Source organism: Sarcophilus harrisii, chromosome 4, assembly GCF_902635505.1.
Source record: "Sarcophilus harrisii chromosome 4, mSarHar1.11, whole genome shotgun sequence".
NCBI classification, from domain to species: domain Eukaryota; kingdom Metazoa; phylum Chordata; class Mammalia; order Dasyuromorphia; family Dasyuridae; genus Sarcophilus; species Sarcophilus harrisii.
The window spans coordinates 447,343,957-447,365,939 of record NC_045429.1 but is presented as its reverse complement, the minus strand read 5'-3'; the positions used below and the strand labels follow the sequence as shown (position 1 = coordinate 447,365,939).

Here is a 21,983-nt window from a genome sequence, read left to right as displayed (position 1 = left end):
GCTGGGTGAAGCAATCAATCAATCAAGCATTTATTAAGCACCGACTGTGTGCCAGACTACTGGGTTCTGAAGCTGTCAGGAGAAAGAATAGAATAACTTCCTAAAAAAAAGGAAAGTAAAATTGCTACCCTAATGAGGAAGACAATGAGTACATTTGAAAAATATGTACAAGGGGCGGCCAGGTGGCGCTACGGATAGAGCACCAGCCCTGAAGTCAGGAGGTCTGGCTTCAAATTTAACCTCAGACTCCAGCCGTGTGTCCCTGGGCAAGTCACTTAACCCCAATTGCCACAATTTTTTCCCTACATGTCATGAATCCATTTGGACTTCCGTTACGGTGACAGCCTTTTTACATCTTGGTTTGGGCCCTATTCTCCCCCCAGCATCCTTTGTAAGGTTTCCCCTCCGCCGCCCGCCTTCCCCCTAAACCCCTTCCAGCACCCCTTCGGGGTTGGCAGTGGCTCATCCGGGTGCCCCCCTGGGCCTCTGTGCCGGCCGGGCCCCTGCCTGCCGTGGGAAGCCCCGCTACCTTCGGGGCTCAGCAGGCCCGCAGGAGCCTTCCCGGCCTCGGCCACTTTTGGTGTCCTTCCCGAAGGCGGGCCTCGCTTTCTGTGGCCCTTCGGCTTTCCTAGGGAATATAAGGTCCCAGGGGGAGGCCCCAGAGTGAGACACGGGGCGGGGGGGGGGGGGGGAATCAGGGAGGGCTCCCGGAGGAGGTGGCCACGGCAGGTACCGGGCCTGCTCCCCAACCTCCCGGGGCTTTCCTCCGGCCTCTCCCACAGACGATGACGACACGATCTCCTACGAGAACATCCTGATCTGCAAACCCATGGAGGAAGGTAAAGGGGGGGGGTCCCCGGATTCCCAGGGGGGGCTCCGGCTCTCAATATGGGGGGGCAGGACCAGGATGCCCCTTCAGGGGCTCCTCCGTGGGCCCGGAGCCAGCGAGAACAGCTCCTTCTGCAGACGGGGAAACTGAGCCAGGGGGAGGCGAGATGGCAGGAAAGGGCTTGGGGCCCTGAGGCGCTGTGGGAGCAGACTTGCTCCGTCCCTCCGACCTCCCCGACCTTTCCCCCTCCCGCCCGCCTGGGTCCCGCGGGGGAGAGGGTGAGCGGCTGGGAAGGGATATCGGGAGCCTGCAGGCTCCGCTCCCAGCCCCCCTCTCTGCTTTGCCCCCCGCAGTGGAGGAAGTGGCGGATTATCAGAACTCCTGTTCCATCGAGCAGTGGAGACAGTCGGTGAAAGTGGAGAGCGCGCGCCTCTCGCTCGGTGCGTGAGAGTGGGCTCCGGCCCGTCCCCCCGCCCCCGCCCGGCCCTAAGACAGCGTCTGCCCGTGGTCGGGAGCGCCCAACTGCGAACCCCTTCCCAGCCCGCGTGGCCCAGCCTGCCTCAGTTTCCTCATCTGTAAAATGAGTGGCAGAAAGAAACGGTGAAGGAACTCAGCCTCTCTGCCAAGCCAGCCCCAAGGGGGGCAGGGAAAGCCCCACGGGACTAACTAACCGAACAGCAAGAAAACCGGGACTCCCCGAAGCCCCCTCTCTTCCTCCGGTCCCGCGTCCTTTTGACCTGCAGTTGTTGAAAACCAGCCCCAAAGGGTTAACTCCTCGTGGAGCTGGGTCTGGGGGGGGGAGAGGCAGGAGGCCTTGGGGAGGCAGCCGGCCCCACCAGTCAGTCCGCAGTCATCCCCTAACGGGCGCGAGCGCAGGCGCCCTAAAAGGGGCACCCATCACAACCTCCTCACATCCAGATCTGGGGGAGGAAGGCCCTGGTGGCTAAGATCCCCACTTGGGTTTTTTACCCGCCCTGGGGACAGAATCTCCAGTGACCCCCCTCCCCACCTGGGGATTCATTCGTGTTGGTCCCAGTTCTTCGCGATCCCATTTGGGGCTTTCTGGGCAGATCCTGGAGTTGGCAGTTCCTTCTCCGGCTCATTGTACAGATGAGGAAACTGAGGCAGACAGGATTGAATGACTTGCCAGAGTCACACAGCTAAGAAGTGTCTAAGGCTGGGAAGATGACTGCTCCCAGCTCCGAGCCCCGGCACTAAGTATTGTACCCCCTGGGTGCCCCCACCCCGTGGCTAACTGGGACAGCCAGAATAGGGGTCCCCGAGGTTTTCAGCCTGGATCTCTCTCTCCTACAGGAAGCCCAGAGGACGACTCCAGCGAGCCAGATTATGTGAATGGAGATGTGGGCTTCATGCAGTAAGAAGGTAAAGGGAAGGCTCCTGGGTAATAATCCTGCTCATATTCCCGTGACCTGGAGGGTTTCTAACGTCCCATCTCTTATCGGTGAGGGGACTTTGGGAGGAGGGAGACATGCTTGTGAGAGCGCTGGGGTAGATGGCCCAGTCTGGAAGCTCCCTCGGCCTGCCTCCATTATCCTATTTGCACAATTGTCATACGATGCTACTACATCATCCTTCTGGTCCTGCTCTCTTTACTCTACATGGATAAGGAGAGTTTTACAAAATGTTATATACACACCACACGCAACATCTTAAGTGTTCTATAAAAACTGGGTATTATTACATCTTCCCCTATTTCTTTGTGTTCTTCCTATTTGTCATTTGCACAACCGTAATACAATGCCGTATCATCCTTCTGGTCCTGCTCTCTTTGCTCCACATGTGTAAGAAAAGAGTTTTACAAAATGTTATGTACACGTGACATCTTAAGTGTTCTGTAAAAGCTAGATATAATTATTATATCTTTCCACATTTCTTTGTATTCTTCATATACTGACCTGTGACCTCCACTTACATCCTAAGTGCCTCTGGGGAATGAGACCCTGTTTGGGGACAGAGTAGGTTAGTTTCTTCAGCGAGGGCTCCCCCATGGGTTTGGTCCAGAAGCAGTCTTTGTGCTGGAATTTGTTGGACTAGCAGCGTTAGTAGGTTTCTGTTTTCTGTGGCCAATGCAGGTTTCTGTCGGGACGATTACTTTTATTCTTGTCCCTTGACCTCCTTGCAGGGCATGCTGGGAGCAGAGCCTTTGGTAACTACTAGGCCTTTCCCCCTTCTTTTCCTTAGGGAGAGAACCTGTCTTTGGGAAGTCCCGGCCTGCCCGACCCTCCCCACCCATCCCAGCCAAGTCTCAGAGGAAGGACATCCCTCCCATCTCACCCAGGAGCCGCTGCCCTCGCCCTACCCCCCCCAGAGTGGTTCCACTTGGACAAAGCCCCTGTGATCGGCAGGCGGCGGCCCCAGGACACTATAGACGGGACCCATGGCCCCGCCGGCCAGGAAGTTCATCCTCCATGGGCTGGGGAGGCTTGGGCAGTGAAGGAGGCCACAAAACTCCTGGTATCTCCCCCACTGCGGGGCCAAAGGACTGCTTTTCATCGCCCTCAGTTCTGTCTTGTTTGCTACCAGTCAGAAGGAGGGCCTTTTCCCAGCAGTACAGGGGAAGGAGCCCTAGATTTGTGAGCAAAAGGCCTGGGTTCCAGTTCCACCCTTTGCTTCCTGACCTGTGTACCTTTTAGGCAGGTTTCTTCAACTCACTGGATCTGTTTTCTCATCTGCAAAATGGGGGTTTGGACTGAACAGCCTCCAAGACCTTCCCAGCCCTAAACTTCTGATCTGGTGAAGAACATCCCTCCTGACGGGGCCAGAAGGCAGGCCCCGAGGCCCTTCCTCGGTCCTGGGAGTCTGGGTCCAGTGGGCCGAGCTTTTACTTCATGCTGTTATTTATGGAGGTGGGCCTGTACTTTATATTGTAATGACCTGGAGGCTTTACCTCTAATAAAGCATTACAGTCTTCTGTTCTCTAGTATATAACAGTGGCGAACGCGCCGGTTCCCTCCGTGTCCCCATGGGGTCTGCTGGCTCCCGGACGGGCCCACTGGCTCTAAACAGGAGTTGGACCCCGGCCTGGTTGCTCCCTACCTCCCCCGGTGACTTCTTTATGGAGGACATCCCGAGTGTCAGGGAGGCCTGGGACCATCCAGGTGGTTCCAGTCAGTCAGAGACCCTCCCCTTCTGTCCAGGGAACAGGCTGGCAGCAGAGCCCAGGCCTTCAGACCACTAGTCTACTGCATGCTACTGTGGCCCCTCAGGAACTGGGCCCTTGTTGCTTCTGGAGGGACCAAAAATGATGCTGGCAAAGTGTCAGAGCCCAGTTCCTGCAGTGAGCGACGGGTTACTCGGGGTAGGCGGAGGAGGCCAGATTATGGACTCTCCCGTTTATTAATCAGGACCATGAATAAATAAAACTCAAATGCTCATGGACTTGTAGAGTTTTCTCTAACGGACAAGATCTACTGAGATGTAAATGAGAAGCCACCATCTTGGTTAATTAGGCAGAGATGCAAATCATTGAGACACAATCAAGGCAAAGTTTGTGGTACTATTGTCTCAAGTGGCTTTCTCCCAAATGCCGTTAGTCTCCATGGTGGGCTCTTTTTCCCGTCCCAAGTTCAAAGGTTCGCCTTTAATCCAGAATCAGCTTTGCATTTTGCTCAGTATCTAGATCCTTAATTTATTATATTGACAAGCGGTCCCTGCTGTCTCAATTAGGGAGTTTGGGGGAGCCAAGGTACTGTAAGACTCAAGACCCGGATGGAGTCTTGCCTCCTGGGCCTCTCCAGGGAAGGTGCCCTGTGACTCCTTTGTTTGGGCCAGGCTGTGGTGGAGGAGCGCCCCTTCTTCTTGGGCTGGGCTTAGAGTGGGGGGAAGCTGGCCAGGCAGAGACGGGCCGCTGGACAAATCCCAGGAGTGTAACGGTCAAGGCGGCAGGGACCTGCTCAAAGAAGGCAAAGGGTATGATCCACTCAATTTACAGGAGGGGAAACCGAGGCCCGGTGGGAAGGGTTTGAATTCGAAAAGCCCCAACTAGAGGGGCTTAATATGTGCCTTAATGTGCCCTCTCCCCCAAACTAAACTCTCACAAAAACCCCACATATCTACATGGAGTGTAGTCTACATTTACCTCTACAGGCAGAGGTAAAAATAGCTCCATTTTAGGGATGAACAACCTGAGGCTCACAAAGCTTAAATGACTCCCCCTCTTGGATCCCAGAGCTAATAAAGGAACAGTGGCACTGGAGGTCAAGTCTGGCGCCCTCTGGAGGTCAGCCCCGGGACACCTGGCTCAGGGCTCCTTCCTAGGCTGGCCAGCTGGCCCTGACATCCCTGAAGCCAGCCTCCACCTCCCACCGGCCTCCACCTCCCATGGGTCTGGTCCCAAGGTGCATTTCACAGCCCACACCCACCAGCCCCAGGTCCCTTGCCAAGGCTGCTGGCAGGGGTTCACCCACCAGGGGGCTCTGTCTGAGGTCACCTTCATCATGTCCACAGCAACTCTTCAAGAAGCCAGAGGACTTGTCCGGGGTGTCAGGGTCGTCCGAGCCCCTGTTGGGGGCCCGAGGGTCCTCCGGCCTCTGACCTCCTGCTTCTCTGAGAAGGCCAAGGAAGGGGACAGTGGCTTTCCTGATGAGGCCCCACAGTGTCCACATGTTCCCATGGGGGACGACATGCTGAGGGGATGCGGGAGAGGCTGAGGGGGTGTCAAGGTCATCAGGCAAGATCAGCCTCCCTTGGCAGGTGAGCCAAGTGGGTCAGGAAGAGTGAAGGCTGAGGAACACCCTGACCTTTCTTTACACTAAACAAGGCTGAACCCGAAGATTTTCCACCCGCAGTCATTTATTTTTAGGTCACCAAAACCTCAGAAAATGTCGACAACCAGGGCACCTTTAAGAGCGAATCCAAGCACTCATAATTTTATTTATATATATATATATATATATATATGCACAAAGGCAGGGACTGGCCCAGGGTCACCCAGGGAGCCTGGGACCCACCCCAAGGACTGTCCCCAGGGGCTCCCCCCTCACTCCATCATCCTGTCCTTGTAACCCAATTCGATAGGAAATATTTTTAAAGCCCCTAGAGGCCCAAATGTGAAGGTTTTTGGAGCAGAGCTTGACAATCTTCTCCCAGAGGGCCTGGCATTTCCCTGGGTAGGGAGGGACCCAGCAGCCCCTCTGGGGAAGGCCGGAGCCTCTGTCCTTCTGGAGGGACCCACCCCCCAAAGGGGCCCGAAGACACGGCTGCAGCTGAGAAAGCAGACGTAAAGGGCCCTCTTAGTCCGTCCAGGAACTGGGTCTGGATGATGCTGTGAGGGGCCCTTGGCCTCTCTTGGTGGGTGGGTCTTTAAACAGACCTCCTTAAACAAGGAGACATTTCTAACGACAAGATTCTCCAAATTCTGATATTTATTTTCGACATTCTAACAAGGCGGGGGGTGGGGAGGCCCAGCCTGTCCCAACTGCCCCTTGTTCAAGGTCCCCTCCTTTGGGGCAAACGTCCGGTCCTTGTCTCATGGACAGCAAGAGGAGGCCCGACTCCCACGAAGTGACCCTCCTGAGCCAGGCCTGGTCACTGGAGCCTGGGAGGACGCGGCCCCAGGCCCTCGGGGGCTGCCCGAAGTCCTGCACCGGCTTCCCAGATCTAGCTGGCTGCGGGCGCCAGCGTCTTGTGGCACAGCTTGGCCAGGAGGCCGGCCATCTGCAGCAGGGAGTTCACCCCGTCCGCTATCTTCATGTGCGTGTAGCCGATCTCCTGAAAAGACCAATCACATTCAGCCTGGTCAGCGCTGGAGGGGAAGCCATTAAGATGGCGGCTCTCCCGCTCCTTAAGTTCTAAAGCAGTTGGGGAACAGAGACTTCTGGCCGGCCGTGCTTGGCTAGTTCCTGAAATGATGCGGGCGGGTCCTCGGGGCGAGACCCCAACCAGAATGGGGGCCCTACAGGGGAAGGGAACCCAGAACCCCAGTCTGGGCCTTGGTCACACACAATTTGGGGGGGGGGCAACCTCATTCATGAATCCCTGACTGATGAAACGCGTCACAACAACTAAGGTCTAAAAAAGGAAGCAAACCAAGGGTAGATCTGGCTCCTGTTTCTCCATCACCTGTTTCCCCACGTGCCCCCTCCCCCTGCCTCCGCCCAGAGAACCGTCCGGTACACAAGGAACAAAAAGTGACCAAGTTCAGCAAAAGCGACCAAGATGTTGCCTGAGTTTTACAAACGCAGCTTGCACAACCCCGGCCTTCTCCCCGAAGTGGGGGCAGGGAAAGGAAGGCAGAGGAGCCGCTCCCCTGGCCTGTGCCAGGGCCTGGGGCTGCTGGCGATTCCCACCCGGGACTGACCTTGATAAACTCCAGCTTCAGGTACTCGGGCATCTGGAAGGTTTTACACACGCGGAAAATGTTGCCAATGACGTCTTCTGGGGAGTAGCCGAGACGCCAGAGGTGGGCCAGGATCTGGGCAGAGGAGAGATCGTTGGGGGCTTCCAAAGACAGGTGGGGAGGCGCCCCTGGCTGCAGGAGGCCCCGTGGCCCGAGCCTGGCCCAGGAGTGCCCAAGCCCTTCTGTACAGGAGGCCCCACGGCCCGGCCCGGCAGCACCCGAGTCCCGGCAGGCGGGCGTCACACCACAGACATTCAGGCTGCCTGCCCCCTCCCGGGGGGCTCCCTGCAGCTTCCCGGCCCCGTGGGCACACCTGGGGAGGGCCCCACCTTGTAGGCCTCATCGATGTTGGCGCTCACACAGTGCTGCAGCATCTCCTTCACCAGCAGCGGGTGGGGCTCGTCGCACACCTGAGAAGCAGAGTAGGCCGGGGAGTTTTCAGGCCAGGAAGATTCAGGCCAGGGAGATTCAGGCCGGCCGCAGGCGCCTCCCCAGCTGACCCTGAGGCACATGTGGCCTCTTGTGGACGGACTCGACAAAGCTTTACACAGACCCGAGTGTGCCCTGGCAGGCTTTGGGCTCACAGCCTAAGGGCTGGGTCCTGGGGGGCCATAGAGCCCTGTTCCCCCATTTTACAGATGAGGAAGCTGAGCCTCAGGGAGGCTGACTCGTGTGCCCAAGATCACCTGGCATGAACCGTGGCGATGCCAGCTGGATAACCGAGACCCCGGGGGGAGCTGCCTCCTCCACCCCCATCTCAGAGACTGGGCACAGTGCTATCCCCGGCCACATGGATGGGGGGGGGGCCCTAGCGGGGCTTTTGCTGGGGGGCTCTGTCCCCACAAGGGGGAGGATGGGACTCAGATCGGGCCCAGATCCAGCCCATGAGCTCAGAATGGGTTTTTAAAAAAACACTTGGAACACAAGTTTTATTTGAGATGCACAAACCACCCCCTGGTCTGGTCTGGGGCCACATCCTCATTTTCCAGAGGAAGCTGATCCCCCCCAGGGAAGGCTTTCTCACTCCCCACGTCTCTGAGAGTCAAAGGGAGAGGAGAGAATGGGGGGGGCAGGGCAGGTTCTGGGCACTCCCACCATTCCAGAAGGGCAGCGAGCTTATGCTACTGGAAGCTCCCACAGGACGTTTTCTGTGAAGAGCCCCGAGAAACGTGAGCCCCAACCCCCCGCCTCATCCCCTCTTACCTTGAACACGTTCTCACTGTTGATGAAGCCGAAGCCAGAATAGGTGGATTGTAAGTTGTTCAATGCCTGTGGGGGAAGGGAGGGGGCCACTGAGAAGGTCACCGGAGATGGCAGTTCTCCCTGAGGACCCCCTCCCCCCACCTACCTGCCGCATGTCTCCCTGGGCCGTGAAGATGATGGCCTCCAGCCCGTCGTCCGTGTACTCCACCTTCTCCTTCTCGATGACCGCCATCAGCCTGGCCAGCACCTGGGCATCGGTCAGCTTCGTGTACCGCAGGACGGCGCAGCGGGACTGAATCGGCTCTAAGGAGGGGGGCAGGGGTCAGCGAGGGGCCCTGGCTCTGCCCCTTCCCCTCGCTGGGCCCCATCAGCCCCTAGGGCCTCAGACACTGACCACATGGAAGCCTCACACAAGCCAAGTCTGGCTTCCCTCGGAAAAGGGAAAGAGAACGTCCTGATCAAACCTGAATGTCTAAAGATGAGCGCCTCGTGACCAAACTCCAGACCCTTGTGGGCTCCCAGTTCTGCCACGGCCCCAAGCCCACGCCTGCAATGGCTGCAAGGGCTGAGCCCCCTCCCTGCTCTACCTTGGCAGCCCAGGTGGGAAGGGGGCCCCCAGGCAGCAGCAGTGACCGGCCCAGGGTCACACAGCTGGTGAGCGTCCAAGGGGGACCTGACCCACGCTTTCCTGGCCCTAGCTTGGCGTTCTTTATGTCCCTCTTCCCTCCTGCCATCCCTGCCCACCCACCTCACTGGACTCCTTTGGAGAAGGACAGATTAAGCGTCTGGTCGGGGCAGATACTTGGTTCTGCCTCCTTCACCTCACACTGGCTTTTTTGACGGCAGCCCCTTCATCACAAAAGTTGTCTGACGGGCACCACTCAATTCCCAGAGCTTTGCCACCGCTAAAAGAGCGGCCAAAAATATTTTTGTACAAGTGGGTCCTTTCCCCCCACCCCCTTTTTCTGTCTCTTTGGGGTACTGACCTAGTTGTCAAAGGGCATGCCCAGGTGCATGATCCTCTGGGCCTATTTCCAAATTGTTCTTCAGAATGGCCGCATCCCTTCCCAGCTCCGCCAATGCCCTCCAACATGGGCCATTTCCCTTTTCTGTCCTATCAGCCAATCTGATGGGACCTCAGTTGCTTCAATATACATTTTTCTAATCAGTGACTCAGAGCATGTTTTCACTTAGCCAGCAATAGCTCGAATTTCATCCTTTGAAAAATTCCTGCTCATATCTTTTGACCTTTTATCAACTGGGGAATGGCTTTTTTCTTGCAAAGCTAAATAAATTTCCTATATGTCTCAGAAATGGGAACCTTCTCAGAGAAACTTACTACAAAAAGCTTTCCCCTCGCCGGATTCTTTTCTTGAGATGAACTGGTTTTTTGTTTGTATAAAAACTTTTTTTTAACTTCATGCATTTATTTTTATGTATACAAAATTAAACATTCAACCTCCTGTGAACCACTCCATCTCCTGTTTGGTTTTTTCCCTATTCTTAGATCTGACAGGTAATTTCTTCCATGACCTTGTAATATGTTTATGGTGTTGCCTTGAATGTCTAAATCACGTATCCCTTTAGAACTTATCTTGGCGTACCATGTGAGATGTCGGTCTAGTTTCACAAGTTTTTGTGACTACCGAGTTCTCCGACAAATGGGATCTTTTGGTTTATCAAATACTAGGCTACCGTGCTTTTTTGCTTTTATGTACCTAATCTGTTCTCCTGATCAATCTCTTCATTTCTGAGCCATTACCAAACTGTTTTGAGATTACCATTTTGCAGTATAGTTTAAGACCTGATATTGCCGGATCCCATTCCATGCCACTTTTCTCCCCCCATTATTTCCTTTGATATTGACTTTTTCTGCCCTCATATTTTTTTTTTCTGGCTCTGTAAAGTAATCCTTTGGTAGTTAGATTAATATGACATTGAATGTATAAATTAAGGTGTAGTTACTTTTGTTATATAGGCTTGGCCTATGCATGAACAATTATTATTTCTCTAATTACTGATCTAGATTTATTTGTGAAAAAGGAGTTGCCAAATCATTTCCAATGGAGCAGTAATGAAGTGAACCAGCTAGGCCCAGAGAAAGAACTCTGGGAGATGACTAAAAATCATTACATTGAATTCCCAATCCCTATATTTATGCCCACCTGCATTTTTGATTTCCTTCACAAGCTAATTGTACAATATTTCAGAGTCGGATTCTTTTTGTACAGCAAAATAACGTTTTGGTCATGTACACTTATTGTGTATCTAATTTATATTTTAATGTATTTACCATCTACTAGTCATCCTGCCCTCTGGGGGAGGGAGTGGGGGGATAAGAGGTGAAAAATTGGAACAAGAGGGTTTGGCAGTTGTTAATGCTGTAAAGTTACCCATGCATATAACCTGTAAATAAAAGGCTATTAAATAAAAAAAAAATAAATAAATAAATTTAAAAAAAAAAGGATCATATTGTTCAGTCAAAAAAAAAAAAAAAAAAAAAAAAAAAGAAAAAGGAGTTGCATAGTTGTATTCATATAGTACCTAAGTCAAATTATCAAAAAGTCAAAATTATCTTATATCTTATTTATATATCTATATATGTATGTTTATATATATATCAAATATCTTATACTTTCTGTAAACAGAATTTCTGTTTCTTTCAGTTGGATGCTATTAGTAATATGCAGAAATGCTAATGGTTTATGTGAGTTTATTTTCTGTCCTGCAACACTGATGAGGTTTTTCATTAGTTTAAATACATTTTTTATTAGTTCAATTAGAGAATTAGGGTTCTCTAAGTAAATTATCATACCATTGGCAAAAAGAGGTCATTTTGATTCTTGTGTATGCTTATTCTTTCAATTTCTTTTTGTTTTATCATTATAGCTAGCATTTCTAGTACTAGAACCTTTTCATATATTGTTATTTTAAATCTAATTACTAATAAAGTAATAATGATGGACATAGTGATAATGGAAAACTTTGGAAAGGCATTTAATTTAGCCATATTACAGATATTGCTGGCACTTGGTTTTAGGTAGATGTTACTTTTCCTATCAAGGAAGGATCCATTTATTCTTTTGCCTTCTAGTATTTTTAACTTTCTAGTAAAACATGAGTAGATAATGCATCATATTAAGAAGCTTTTTCTCTACCTACTGATATAATCACATAATTTTTATGTTCTTGTTATGAATATGATCTATTATGATTATAGCCTTCCTAATAATGAATCAGGGTACCTAGTTGATACAGTGAAGAGAGCTCCAGAAAGATAAGTTTTCCTGAGTTCAAATAGGGCCTCGGACATTTAACTGCCCCTGTAACTCTGGGCAAGTTATTTAACCCTGTCTCAGTTTCCTCATGTGTAAAATGAGCTGGAGAAGGAAATGGCAACCTCTTCCAGCATCTCTACCAAGAAAACCCCAAATGGGGTCATAGACAATTGGCAAGAAACTGAAAAATGAGTGACAACAATAAACCAACTCTTCATTTCTGGTATAAATCCCACCTGATCAAAGAGAATAACAAATGTCTATGATTCTCTTGCTAATATTTTATTTAAAATGTTTACATTCATATATATTAGGTAAAATAGTCTATAGTTTTCTTTTTCTATTTTGACTCTCCCTGGTTTAGAGCTCAAGACCATAGTTGTGTCTTAAGAGAAATTTAATAGGACTAGTTTTTCCTATTTTGTCAAACAGCTTTTATAATATTTGGAATTAAGTGTGTTTTAAGTGTTTGATAAAATTCACTTAGAAATCCACTTGATCTTAAAATGATCAGGGAGCTCACATAGGCTTGTTCAACTTCTGAGGTTGAGTTACTTAAGTTCTCTATTTCTCATTCTATTAGAATGGCCATTTTACCCCTGGGAATCTATCTTCATGTACCTATTTACTCACATGTCTCACCTAAGAGAATGCAATCTCCTTAAGGATGAAGAAAAATAGAAAAAAACAGAAGTAACAGTCGTGGGAATTAAATGGCTGACTACCTGACTGGTAGCAGAAACTGCTAAGGAGTCAGACAAGAGATAACAAATCTGGCTTGGAGGCCAAAATGGGAACCCCTACTACCTAAGCAGCTGCAGAAGCTTTCTCTTTGTCAAAAGTAAAGCAGTTGGCACATTTTTTTTAAAACTTGCTTTAATTATTAAAGGAAATGGTATTTAACCTTTTCCCCAGATGGTGCCGAAGAGAAAGAAGGAAGCCCTCCAGAAAGAAGCCAAGTGCAAAGCCTTGAAGGTCAGTAAGATACAAAAAGAAGGAGATCCAAGTGCAAGGAGCCTTTGTGCCGCTGCAAAGGTATTCCCTAAGAGGTTTCCATGATACCATTACATTCCTGTTGAATGCTCATGCCGCTATGGAGAAAGCCAAGGACAACCACATCCTGGTCTTCACGGAGAGTCAAGGCCAACAAACATGGGGTCAAGCAGGCTGTGTGGCTGAAGGCCCCTCCGGAAGCAGCCAGATGGAAAGAAGGCCTCCCCATGTCTGACTCACTGCAGGCTTTGGATGCTTCTCAGAGCTGGAATCATTGAGCTATATATAGTCCACTAGCCTGTTTGTACATTAGGTAATAAAAGTCTCCCCCAAAGAAAAAGGGGGTGTGGGTGAGGGTGGGAGAGGAGGATACTAGGCTGACTCCAACCAAGAACAAGAAACTGTTTATTACGGGACATAATGAATATTTTGAGATGACCGATCCACCTAGAATTTGTGATAGAAAAGGAAAGTCTTTCAGGCAAACTAAACTTGCGAAGTGGAAAACTTCAAGAAAAGACAGGAAGGATTCCATGGACTAAAATGCTAAAGGAGAAGGGCAGGAAACTCTCAAGAAGGAAATTCAGAGTTGCAAACAGATAAAACTCCATGAAGAAAGAAAGGGGGATGTCTGTGGCCATGGACAGGGTTCACATGGACCTGGCTCATTTTTTAAAAGTCAGGAGCAGGAAAAGGAATGGAGAATGAGCACTAGAGAAGAACGATTCTGCGAAAAATATTGTACAAGGCGATATTGGAGAACTGCTTGCTGGGCATGAGGTTGGGGGGAAACTCTGAGGTGCAGGTTGGGCAGCCTCTGAAGCCCCTCCAACCCTTCAGGAAAGATTTCTCTCTTCATGGCAGCCCAATCACTCTCCTCTCATCTCCTGGAGCAATTACTGCCTAAACCACTGACCCAGATTGAGATTTTCTGCTTGCTTGGGCCTGGAGGACTCATGGGAACGACAATCATCTGCCTTTCCCTCCTCCTCCCCTAACTTCCAGTTCTGGGCCTGTAAATCAAATCAAAGTTGTCACTACCATGTTGGAGAGTGTGTCAATCTACTCCCCTTAGGCTCCCTCCACCATCCCTCTAACTCACCAAACCAATATATCATTCTCTGGTCGCCAGTCCCTGTAAATGTTGTCTCTCCCTAGCAAAGGAGATACGAGAAGCTTGGCAAGTAGCTGTAGGAACTATGCTAAATAACTCTATTATCCTATTGAAATATTCTCAAAGTAGTAATATTTTCTTAAAAACTGCATTTTGGAGACACAATTGTGAGGGGGAGAGTCAAGATAGGGGAAAACGAAGTGTAATACCCTCCGGAATTTTCAAAAAGGCAGCGAAGAAATAATTTATAGTGATTGAAGTCAAATGATCAAGGACACGAAATCCTTATTGTGAGCTGAAAACAAATCAAAGACAATGAACCAGTGGAGCTGAACTTCCACATCAACCAGAAACTCCAAACAGATTTCTGAGCCATGTCTTATGGAGCAAACCTCAATTTTCCCAACCTGGCTCCCAAGGTGCTAATTCCCTTCATGACGATCTATCTCCAGGAATCAGGATTCTCCATCTTGTTCCCAACCAGAGCCAAAGCTATCTACAAACTGGAGATGGAGCAGAACATCGGGGCATCTCTTTAAAAAAAAATATCTCACCTCATGTTGGTTTCCTCATCTATAAAATGGAGAAGGAAATGGCAAAGTCCTTCAGCACTCTGCTGAGAAAACCTCACATGGGGTCAGGAAGAGTAAACCACAACCGAAACGACTCAATAACCAAAAATTATTAAATATGGTCATTCAATTGTCCACACTATCATTTCTCTGGATAAGGCTTATGGGGTTCAATTATTTGTTCCTCTGAAAAAAAGCAACCACGGGTCACAGACTCTGCCTTTATAGGTTCTGAGCGGCCTGATGTCCCCGTCTGAGCTCCCTCATGTGGTGGTCGGAGCACTGTGCCTGAAATTAGGAAGACCTGACTTAGGATCCTCCATCAAACACTGTGCAGCTGTGTTTTGGCTCATTTTAAAAAACGGGTTTGATGACAGTACCACCTTTCCAGGTAACAAGACACTCCTGGAAAGCATTTAGCCAACATTACTCTAGAACACTCTAGCTCCTGCTATGACTAGAATGAGGATGATGCTGTCATGTCTTCAGCCTGGCACACACTCCGTGCCATCGTGTCCACTTCTCTCCACTGCTAGAAGGCCGGCCCACGGCCTCTCCCCTTGGGTTTCTCCCCAGCCCTGATGCCCAGCACACAACAAACACTTGGGTGAGCCTTTGTTGGATGCAAAAACAAAGGCGTGAAATCACCAACAACACCGTGTGGCTGACCCCGAGCATTTCTGAGAGCACCCACGGAGAAAGGAGCGGCAAACGTCCGACCGCGAGCATTCTCTGAGCTGCCAGCTCCAGCGTACAAGGAGATCTTGGCTCAGGTTGAGTCTCAGAAGCCAGTGACTTCACTGATATATTTTGTGTATATGTTATTTATATCATATAAATATATATTATGTAAATTATATAAATATATGTAACCATATGAAATCATATATATATATATATATATATAATATCCATATATATGAAATTTAAGGAAGCCCAGATTCTTCCCAAGAAAACGATTCCCCACCCTTTGTGGCTGCGCTGGGAGCATGACTGAAATTCCCAGAGTAAAATGATCAGCCTGTAAGCAACCTGGTCATGAGCCAATCCCTAGCAAACCTTGAATCTCTTCAGAATTTTGCACTTATCATCCTCCAGTAGAGAACAATAGAGAGGAACAGAACACTGCCATGCAACAGAAAAGCCTGATTTTTTTTTTTTTTTGACAAAGTCAGACTTTGAGACGGGTCAAAGAGGGAGCAGGGTGGACAAGGCTACGCAGGCAAGAACAGCTGAGAGAGCTGAAGGGAAGTGAGACGGTGAGTCTCCAGGAGGAGTGGGATATGATGAATGAAAAGCTCTGACTGGGGGGTCAGGAAGACCTGCTTCAGACACTTACCAGCAGGGAACCCTCCCACCTCAGCTTCCTCAATTGTCAGGGATAAAGCCGTGGGGGCCACAGAAGATGCAGCTCCCTAGCCCCTCCTCACCTATAATTTTATCCGAGGCATTGCAGGCGAGGGCAAAGCGGGTCGTTTTGGAATAGATCTCCATCGTCCTCCTCAGGGCCTGCTGCGCTCCATCGGTCATGCTGGGAGGGAGAACGAGTGCAGCTTGGTCATTTGGCATTGGGAACAAAGAGGCCGTGGCCTGTGCCCCTTCCTGACCCTGCCATGGGTGGCAGAGACCCCAGACCCAAGCCACTGTGAGCACGGCTTCCCCTGGGATCTGGGACAGAGGCCCCAGGCCTGAGCCACTCTGAGAATGATCTGAGGTTCCTCAGTCCTTCCTCTGACTCCTCCAACAGATACAACTCTGGAGCTGCCTACTGGAGGCCCAGCTGTGCAAAGCAGGGGGCTGCCCTCTGTCCCCAGAAATCTTGGGGCCGGCCGGCACGTGGCCGGTCATGCTCACCCACGAGCCAGCACATCCCATGTAAAGCTTTATTTAGATTTCATCAGGCCGAAGTGGCCGGCACACTCACGCATGAACCCATAAAAATATTCATGAGTCATCGAACAAATGAGTGCTGCTGCATCAATCAAGAATAAGGGTTAGCGGGAGCCAGGAGGCCCCGAGTTCAAGCCAACCTCAAACATAAATGAACAAATAATGAATGGCTGAGGGTTTAAGGCCAGGTTCTGCTAAACTGATCTCCAAAGATGTGGGAAGCAAATCCCCCCGCCCCCCTGCCCCAGGGCAGAGGCTGGCTTCCGGCCCCCTATTTTAGACGCACAAGACAGACGGCTACTGGCCCACCTGTCTGCTTCGTCGAGGATGATGATCTTGTGCCGGCCTTTGGGGAGGGTGACCTTCTGCTGGGCAAACATCTTGATCTTATTCCTTACAACGTCTATGCCCCTGGAATGACAAATCATCCATCCTTCCTGAGACAAACCGATCCACGGCAAGCCCCAACCCCATCGGGAGCAGAAACGGCCAACCTGGGAGGCTGGTTCACAAAGTGCTTCCTCCACTAACCTCCCAAGCTGGGCCTGGTCCCCAGAAGGAGGGAGGCTGGGCAGTAGCGAGGCTGGCGCTTCTGAGCCCGGCCTCCAAATCCCACATTCTTGTCCCAATGGCCCCTCCCTCAGCCTCCTGAACCCAAGGAAGAGAGATTTAACCCAAACAGAGATTTATGTGTGTTTCTAGAAAGGAGCCACTTTAATCTATAACACAGAATAATGGCCTGCCCCAGATCCAAAATCAGAAGGAAGAAGTCAGAGGTCCTTCCCGTTAGGGACCAGGAGATCCTTCATTAGTTAATTAAGAGGGTGGGAGTAAATATGGAGGGGATTCTCATCACAGGCTCTATGAACTCATTTTTAAAACTATTTTGACAACTGTTATTTCAATATAATTAGTTTCTTTTGTAATCCTATGGATTTGGTACATTCAAAAATACAACTGAGAAGGGTCCGGAGGCTTCAGCCACACTGTCAAAGGGGTCCAGGACACAAATGAGGTGGAAACTCCCGTTCTGGGGGATCCCGGGGGTCCTTCGAACTCCAAATGCCACCATGGTTGAGAAAAGAACTTAGAACATGTGTATACTATTCCAAGAACGTATACCGGTGGTTCTTAGGGAATGAAGGTGCTTTGGGCAGGAGGGCATGGGGGGACCCTTGGAAGGGTGGGGAAAACATAAGGGAACAGGGATAGGGGAAAAATAAGATGGGAGGGAAAATCACAAGCAATCATTATAAGTGAATGTGATAGGACAGCAGCTCTGTGGGTGCTAGCAAAGAGTTGGAAATAAGGGGATGCCCGTCAATCAGGGGACGGCTGAACAAATTGTGATGTACGACAAGTTGTGATGTACGATTGTGATGGAATACTGTTGTGCTGTAAGAAATGATGAGTCAAAGACCTTAGAAAGGCACGGAAAGATTTGCATGAAACAAAGAGTAAAGTGAACAGAACCAAGACAACATCATATATGGTAACAATATTGTCTTAAGAACGACTTTTGACAACTGAGTCATTTTGGTTATTATAAACAAACTAAAAATAAAGAAAAATTCTACGCACCCAGAGGAAAAAGTGCTAAGTAGATGTAGGTACAGAGTGATTTTATATATACGTATCTTTTTATGTCTAAATGTCATCTTTAGGGGGGAAGGAGAGGAGAAAAGAAGAAAAGGGGAAAAAAGAAATTTATACAATTACTTTGTTGTATTGCTGGAGGGAGTAACAAGTAATCGATTTGCAATTTCATGCAGAATCATCTTTTTTATTATATTTTGTTATGGAAATGCTCGTTGTGTTCTGTGAAATAAAATGAACTTGTAAGCAATAATGACAAACTCTAGTCTGGGTTCCATAGGCCACATTTTACAATTCTTGACTTTTATTAATTCCTATGAAGTAGGGGCAGCTAGATGGCACAGTGGATAGAGTGCCAGGCCTGAAGTCAGGAGGACCTGAGTTCAAATACAGACTCAGACAGTTAATATTTTCTAGCTGTGTGACCTTGGGTGAGTCACTTAACCTCAACTGCCTCAGGGAAAAAAAATTTAATTTCTATGAAGTAATAGATCGGCAAGCACCCCCCCCAAAAGTTTGGGGGGGGGGGGAGATGCAAGTAAGTGATGTTTCAAGTACAAAAGCAATGAAAGTGCCAACTTCTAATGCTCCTAGTGCTGCCGAGGGCCAGGACCCACCTGTCATTGGAAGCATTCAGCTCCAGAACAGCGTCCTTCAGGGAGGGTCCCAGCAAGGCCCTGGCCAAGCACAGAATGCTGGTCGTCTTACCAGTTCCTGGAGGACCCTAAAAACAGATTCTCCCATGAGCGCTTTAAGGCATTAGAAGGAAATCAGCCCTTCCCTCTGTCCCTCGTGAAGGCCACCCCAGAGGTCACTTACATGCCCACTAGACACGTCACAACACAACCTGGGCAGGAAGTCCTGCAGGACCTCCCATTCCCACTTTCCAGATGAGGAAACTGAGGTTCAGGGCATGACATGCGTACCCCCTGCCTGCGTCTCTCTCTGAGGGGTCACGTTGATGATCCCATGGGTTCTTTCCATACTCGAAACAATCTCCCTCCCTCCTAGGCTTAGTGCCAATCCCGCTTTCTGCCAGAAGCCTCCCAGCCCCCCAGCCCCAATTGCCAGAGCTCCCGTCGGAGGATCACACCCTCCCCACACTTACTCCCACACTGTCTCCCCCTTCAGAACCTACATTCCCTGAACATAGCCCTAGATTTTCCCGTCTTTGATTTCCCGGGGCTTAGCTAGTATCCAGCAAGTGCTTACTAAATGCCCCTGGTCTCACACTGGGCCTCCTTGGCTTCTTTATTTCAAGGAAAATAAAACTGAAGAAGCCCAAGAGTAAGTACTTACTGATATGATAATATTGGGCACGTTCCCTTCTCTTGCAAAGACCTAGGGGAAAAAGCAGAGTTAGCCCAATTAGGGTGCAGGCTCCTCCTGAGAATCAGGGGCTGAGCGCATCCTACCCATCCTAAGCACCCCAGAGCGCCGAGTCAGGATTCCTGATCGGCCCCCGGGAGGCAGCTTCACAAATGCTCGCAATCCCAAGCAAGTAGGAAGAGAGGCAGCCACAGACCCCGATAGAGCTCCCTGGTTACATGGAACTGAAAAGTTTCTGCACAGACAACGTCAATGCAGCTAAAATAAGAAGGAAAGTAAATGAATGGGAAGAAAAAAGCATACAAGATAAATGAGTAATTCTAAATGTGCGTATTTGACAGACGGGATCACCATGGTGCTGTAAGAAATGACGGGCAGGACGCTCTCGGAACTATCTGGGAGGACTGACGCGAACACAGAAAAGGTGAAGCGCGCAGAGCCAGGAGGGCTCGTACACAGTAAGCGCAACACGGGAATGGAACGGGATGGAAATTGTGTGATTTCTGTGCAGGTTCTCGGCGAACTCCCTGAGGAGAGGTCTCGGAAGGCGAGGGCCAAGTGCCGGCCGCCCAGGAACCACCTCCCTGGGTCTCTGGCCGCCCGTCCTGCCGGGACCTTCCCGGGCCTCACCTCCAAGCGGCTCACGGTGTCCTCGTTCCCCACTATTTCCGTCAGTTTCGTGGGCCTGTACTTCTCGACCCTATCCGAGAAAAAAGTCACGTTGAGATCGCTGCCCAACCCAGAGAGGGCCGTGGGGGCCCGTGGGGATCGGCCGCAGCCTACTCCCTCACTTTTGCTGTCTGCTTGCTTTCAGTTTTCTCGCCCCCCTTAGAGCTGATTTTTCTTATGCAGCATAATTGTGGAATACGTGCGACAGTCACCGTGTTTAACTAATGCTGGATTACTTGACATCTACGGGAGGAAGACAAGAAATTCTGGAATGGTTCTGTGGGGGTGAATGTCGAAAACTATTCCATCCATGTCTGGAAAATTAAAGCTTTAAAATAAAAATCCACTTAAAAATTCGAAAAAAAAATTCTAGAATGTATACGAAGCGTTCCCACTCATAAGCTCGAGAGCCCTGAGGGCATCTGCCCATCTCCCTGATTTACAGACGAGGTGACTGAGGTCCAGGAGGCTCCCAGATCGCATGGGAACCCGGGCCTTCTGACTCCGCGCGCGAACCGAGAGGGGGGGTTTGCTGGGCCGGGATCCGAGATCCGCCGCCTCAGCCCGTAGCAACAACCCTCCCTGGCGCCGGGACCCCTGCGGGCCTCAGTTTGCTCATCTGTAAAATGGGGACAAAGGCGAGGCAGCCCTCCTGGCGCCGTCAGGGCGAGGATCCAACTGCTGAGCACGGCGACCGGCACACAGTAGGCGTTAACTACCAATCCGTATCCATTAAACACCTACTATGTGCCTGGCGCTGTACTAAGCTCGGGAGACACAAAGACAGGCACAAGAATCCCGCCCTCAGGGAGCTGCCAGTCCCGGAAGGAAACAGCTGCAAACAGGACCGAGGCAGGAGCAGGAGAAACGGGCAATGAAGTCGGGCGGTGGGCGGGCCTCAGTTTCCCCGCCTGGACAATGGGCCGTGCCGGCCCACCTCCCGCCCCATAGCCCCCGCCTCCCTCCGGGGCGGCCCCGGAAGTCCCGACTGCCCCTGCGCGTGTTCGGGCAGCACCGAACGTGCCCCCGGCCCAGAGCCGCGCGCACGAGGGGCGCCCGATCAGTGCGCGTTCGGGGATCGGCCGCAGGGCGCCGGCCCTCCCCGCGCCCCCGGCCCCGGCCCGCGCTCACCAGGGCAGCTCGTAGTGAGTCCCGGGGGCCTTGCCGGGAGCGGAGGCCGGGGCCGGGGCCGGGGCCGTTCCAGTCTCCTCCACCTCCATCGTCAGCAAAAGAGCTTCCCGCCACCGGCCCCGGCCGACGTGGTGACGCCGCCGGCCACGCTCCGCCCACTCCCGGACGCCGAAACGTGCGCGCGAGGCGCAGGCCCCGCCCCTTCGCGCCTGCGCACTGGAGAACGGAGGGAGCGGAAGGGGGGGAGGGGAAGGGGGGAGGGGAAGGGCGGAGGGGAAGGGGGGGAGGGGAAGGGCGGAGGGGAAGGGGGGGAGGGAGAGGAAACTGAAAGAGGGAAACAGACCAGGATGTTGCTAAGGAGATGCGCGCGCGCTCGTGCAAAAAGGTATGTATGCATCAGTTCGTTGTTGCTTCAGTTTCCTAAAGTGCTTTTTGATTTTTTTTTAAACCTTTGTTATAAGGGCTGGTGCTGCAGTGACATGATGTATAGGGGGGAAAGTTAAGGCGATTCAGAAAACAAAAATCGTTCCCCCCCAAAAAAATTTTTTTAAGATCTCTCACACACACACTCACACACACACACACACACTCACACACACACTCACACTCACACACACACTTACACAAACACGCATGCACACGTACTCACACAAACATGCACACACACTCACACTCGCACTTACAAACATACACTCACACGTACTCTCACACTCACACACGCGTGCGCACACACATGCACACTCACATAAACACACATGCACACGCACTCACACTCACACACACTTACACAAACACACATGCACACATACTCACACAAACATTCACACACACACGCACACACACATGCACATGAACACACACTCACACACAAACACGCACACACACTCACACAAACGCACACGCACTCACATTCACACAAACATGCACACACTCACACATGCACACACACATTCACACACTTAAACACACTCACAAACACGCACACACATGCACACACACACGCACACACTCACATGCACAT

The 21,983-nt window shown here is 50.8% G+C and overlaps 2 protein-coding genes across 2 annotated transcripts in view; one reads left to right on the top strand and one right to left on the bottom strand.

Moving 5' to 3' along the window:
- Positions 1–4,222, top strand: part of LAT2 (linker for activation of T cells family member 2) — a 45,800-nt gene extending 41,578 nt beyond the window's left edge. Inside the window, 4 exon segments of the mRNA XM_031968746.1 lie at positions 783–839; positions 1,183–1,269; positions 2,144–2,212; positions 3,032–4,222. Of these exon segments, the coding sequence (XP_031824606.1) occupies positions 783–839; positions 1,183–1,269; positions 2,144–2,208 (209 nt within the window). The 3' untranslated portion in view covers positions 2,209–2,212; positions 3,032–4,222.
- Positions 4,223–5,748: 1,526 nt separating this feature from the next.
- Positions 5,749–21,127, bottom strand: RFC2 (replication factor C subunit 2). The gene is made up of 11 exons (XM_031967937.1): positions 20,963–21,127; positions 19,793–19,862; positions 19,133–19,174; positions 18,451–18,557; positions 16,547–16,648; positions 15,778–15,878; positions 8,536–8,693; positions 8,391–8,456; positions 7,517–7,597; positions 7,149–7,262; positions 5,749–6,559 (listed from the first exon to the last, which is right to left on the bottom strand). The coding sequence occupies exons 1-11, from the start codon at positions 21,049–21,051 to the stop codon at positions 6,449–6,451; spliced, it is 1,041 nt and encodes a 346-aa protein (XP_031823797.1). The 5' UTR covers positions 21,052–21,127; the 3' UTR covers positions 5,749–6,448.
- Between the last annotated feature and the right edge of the window lie 856 nt (positions 21,128–21,983).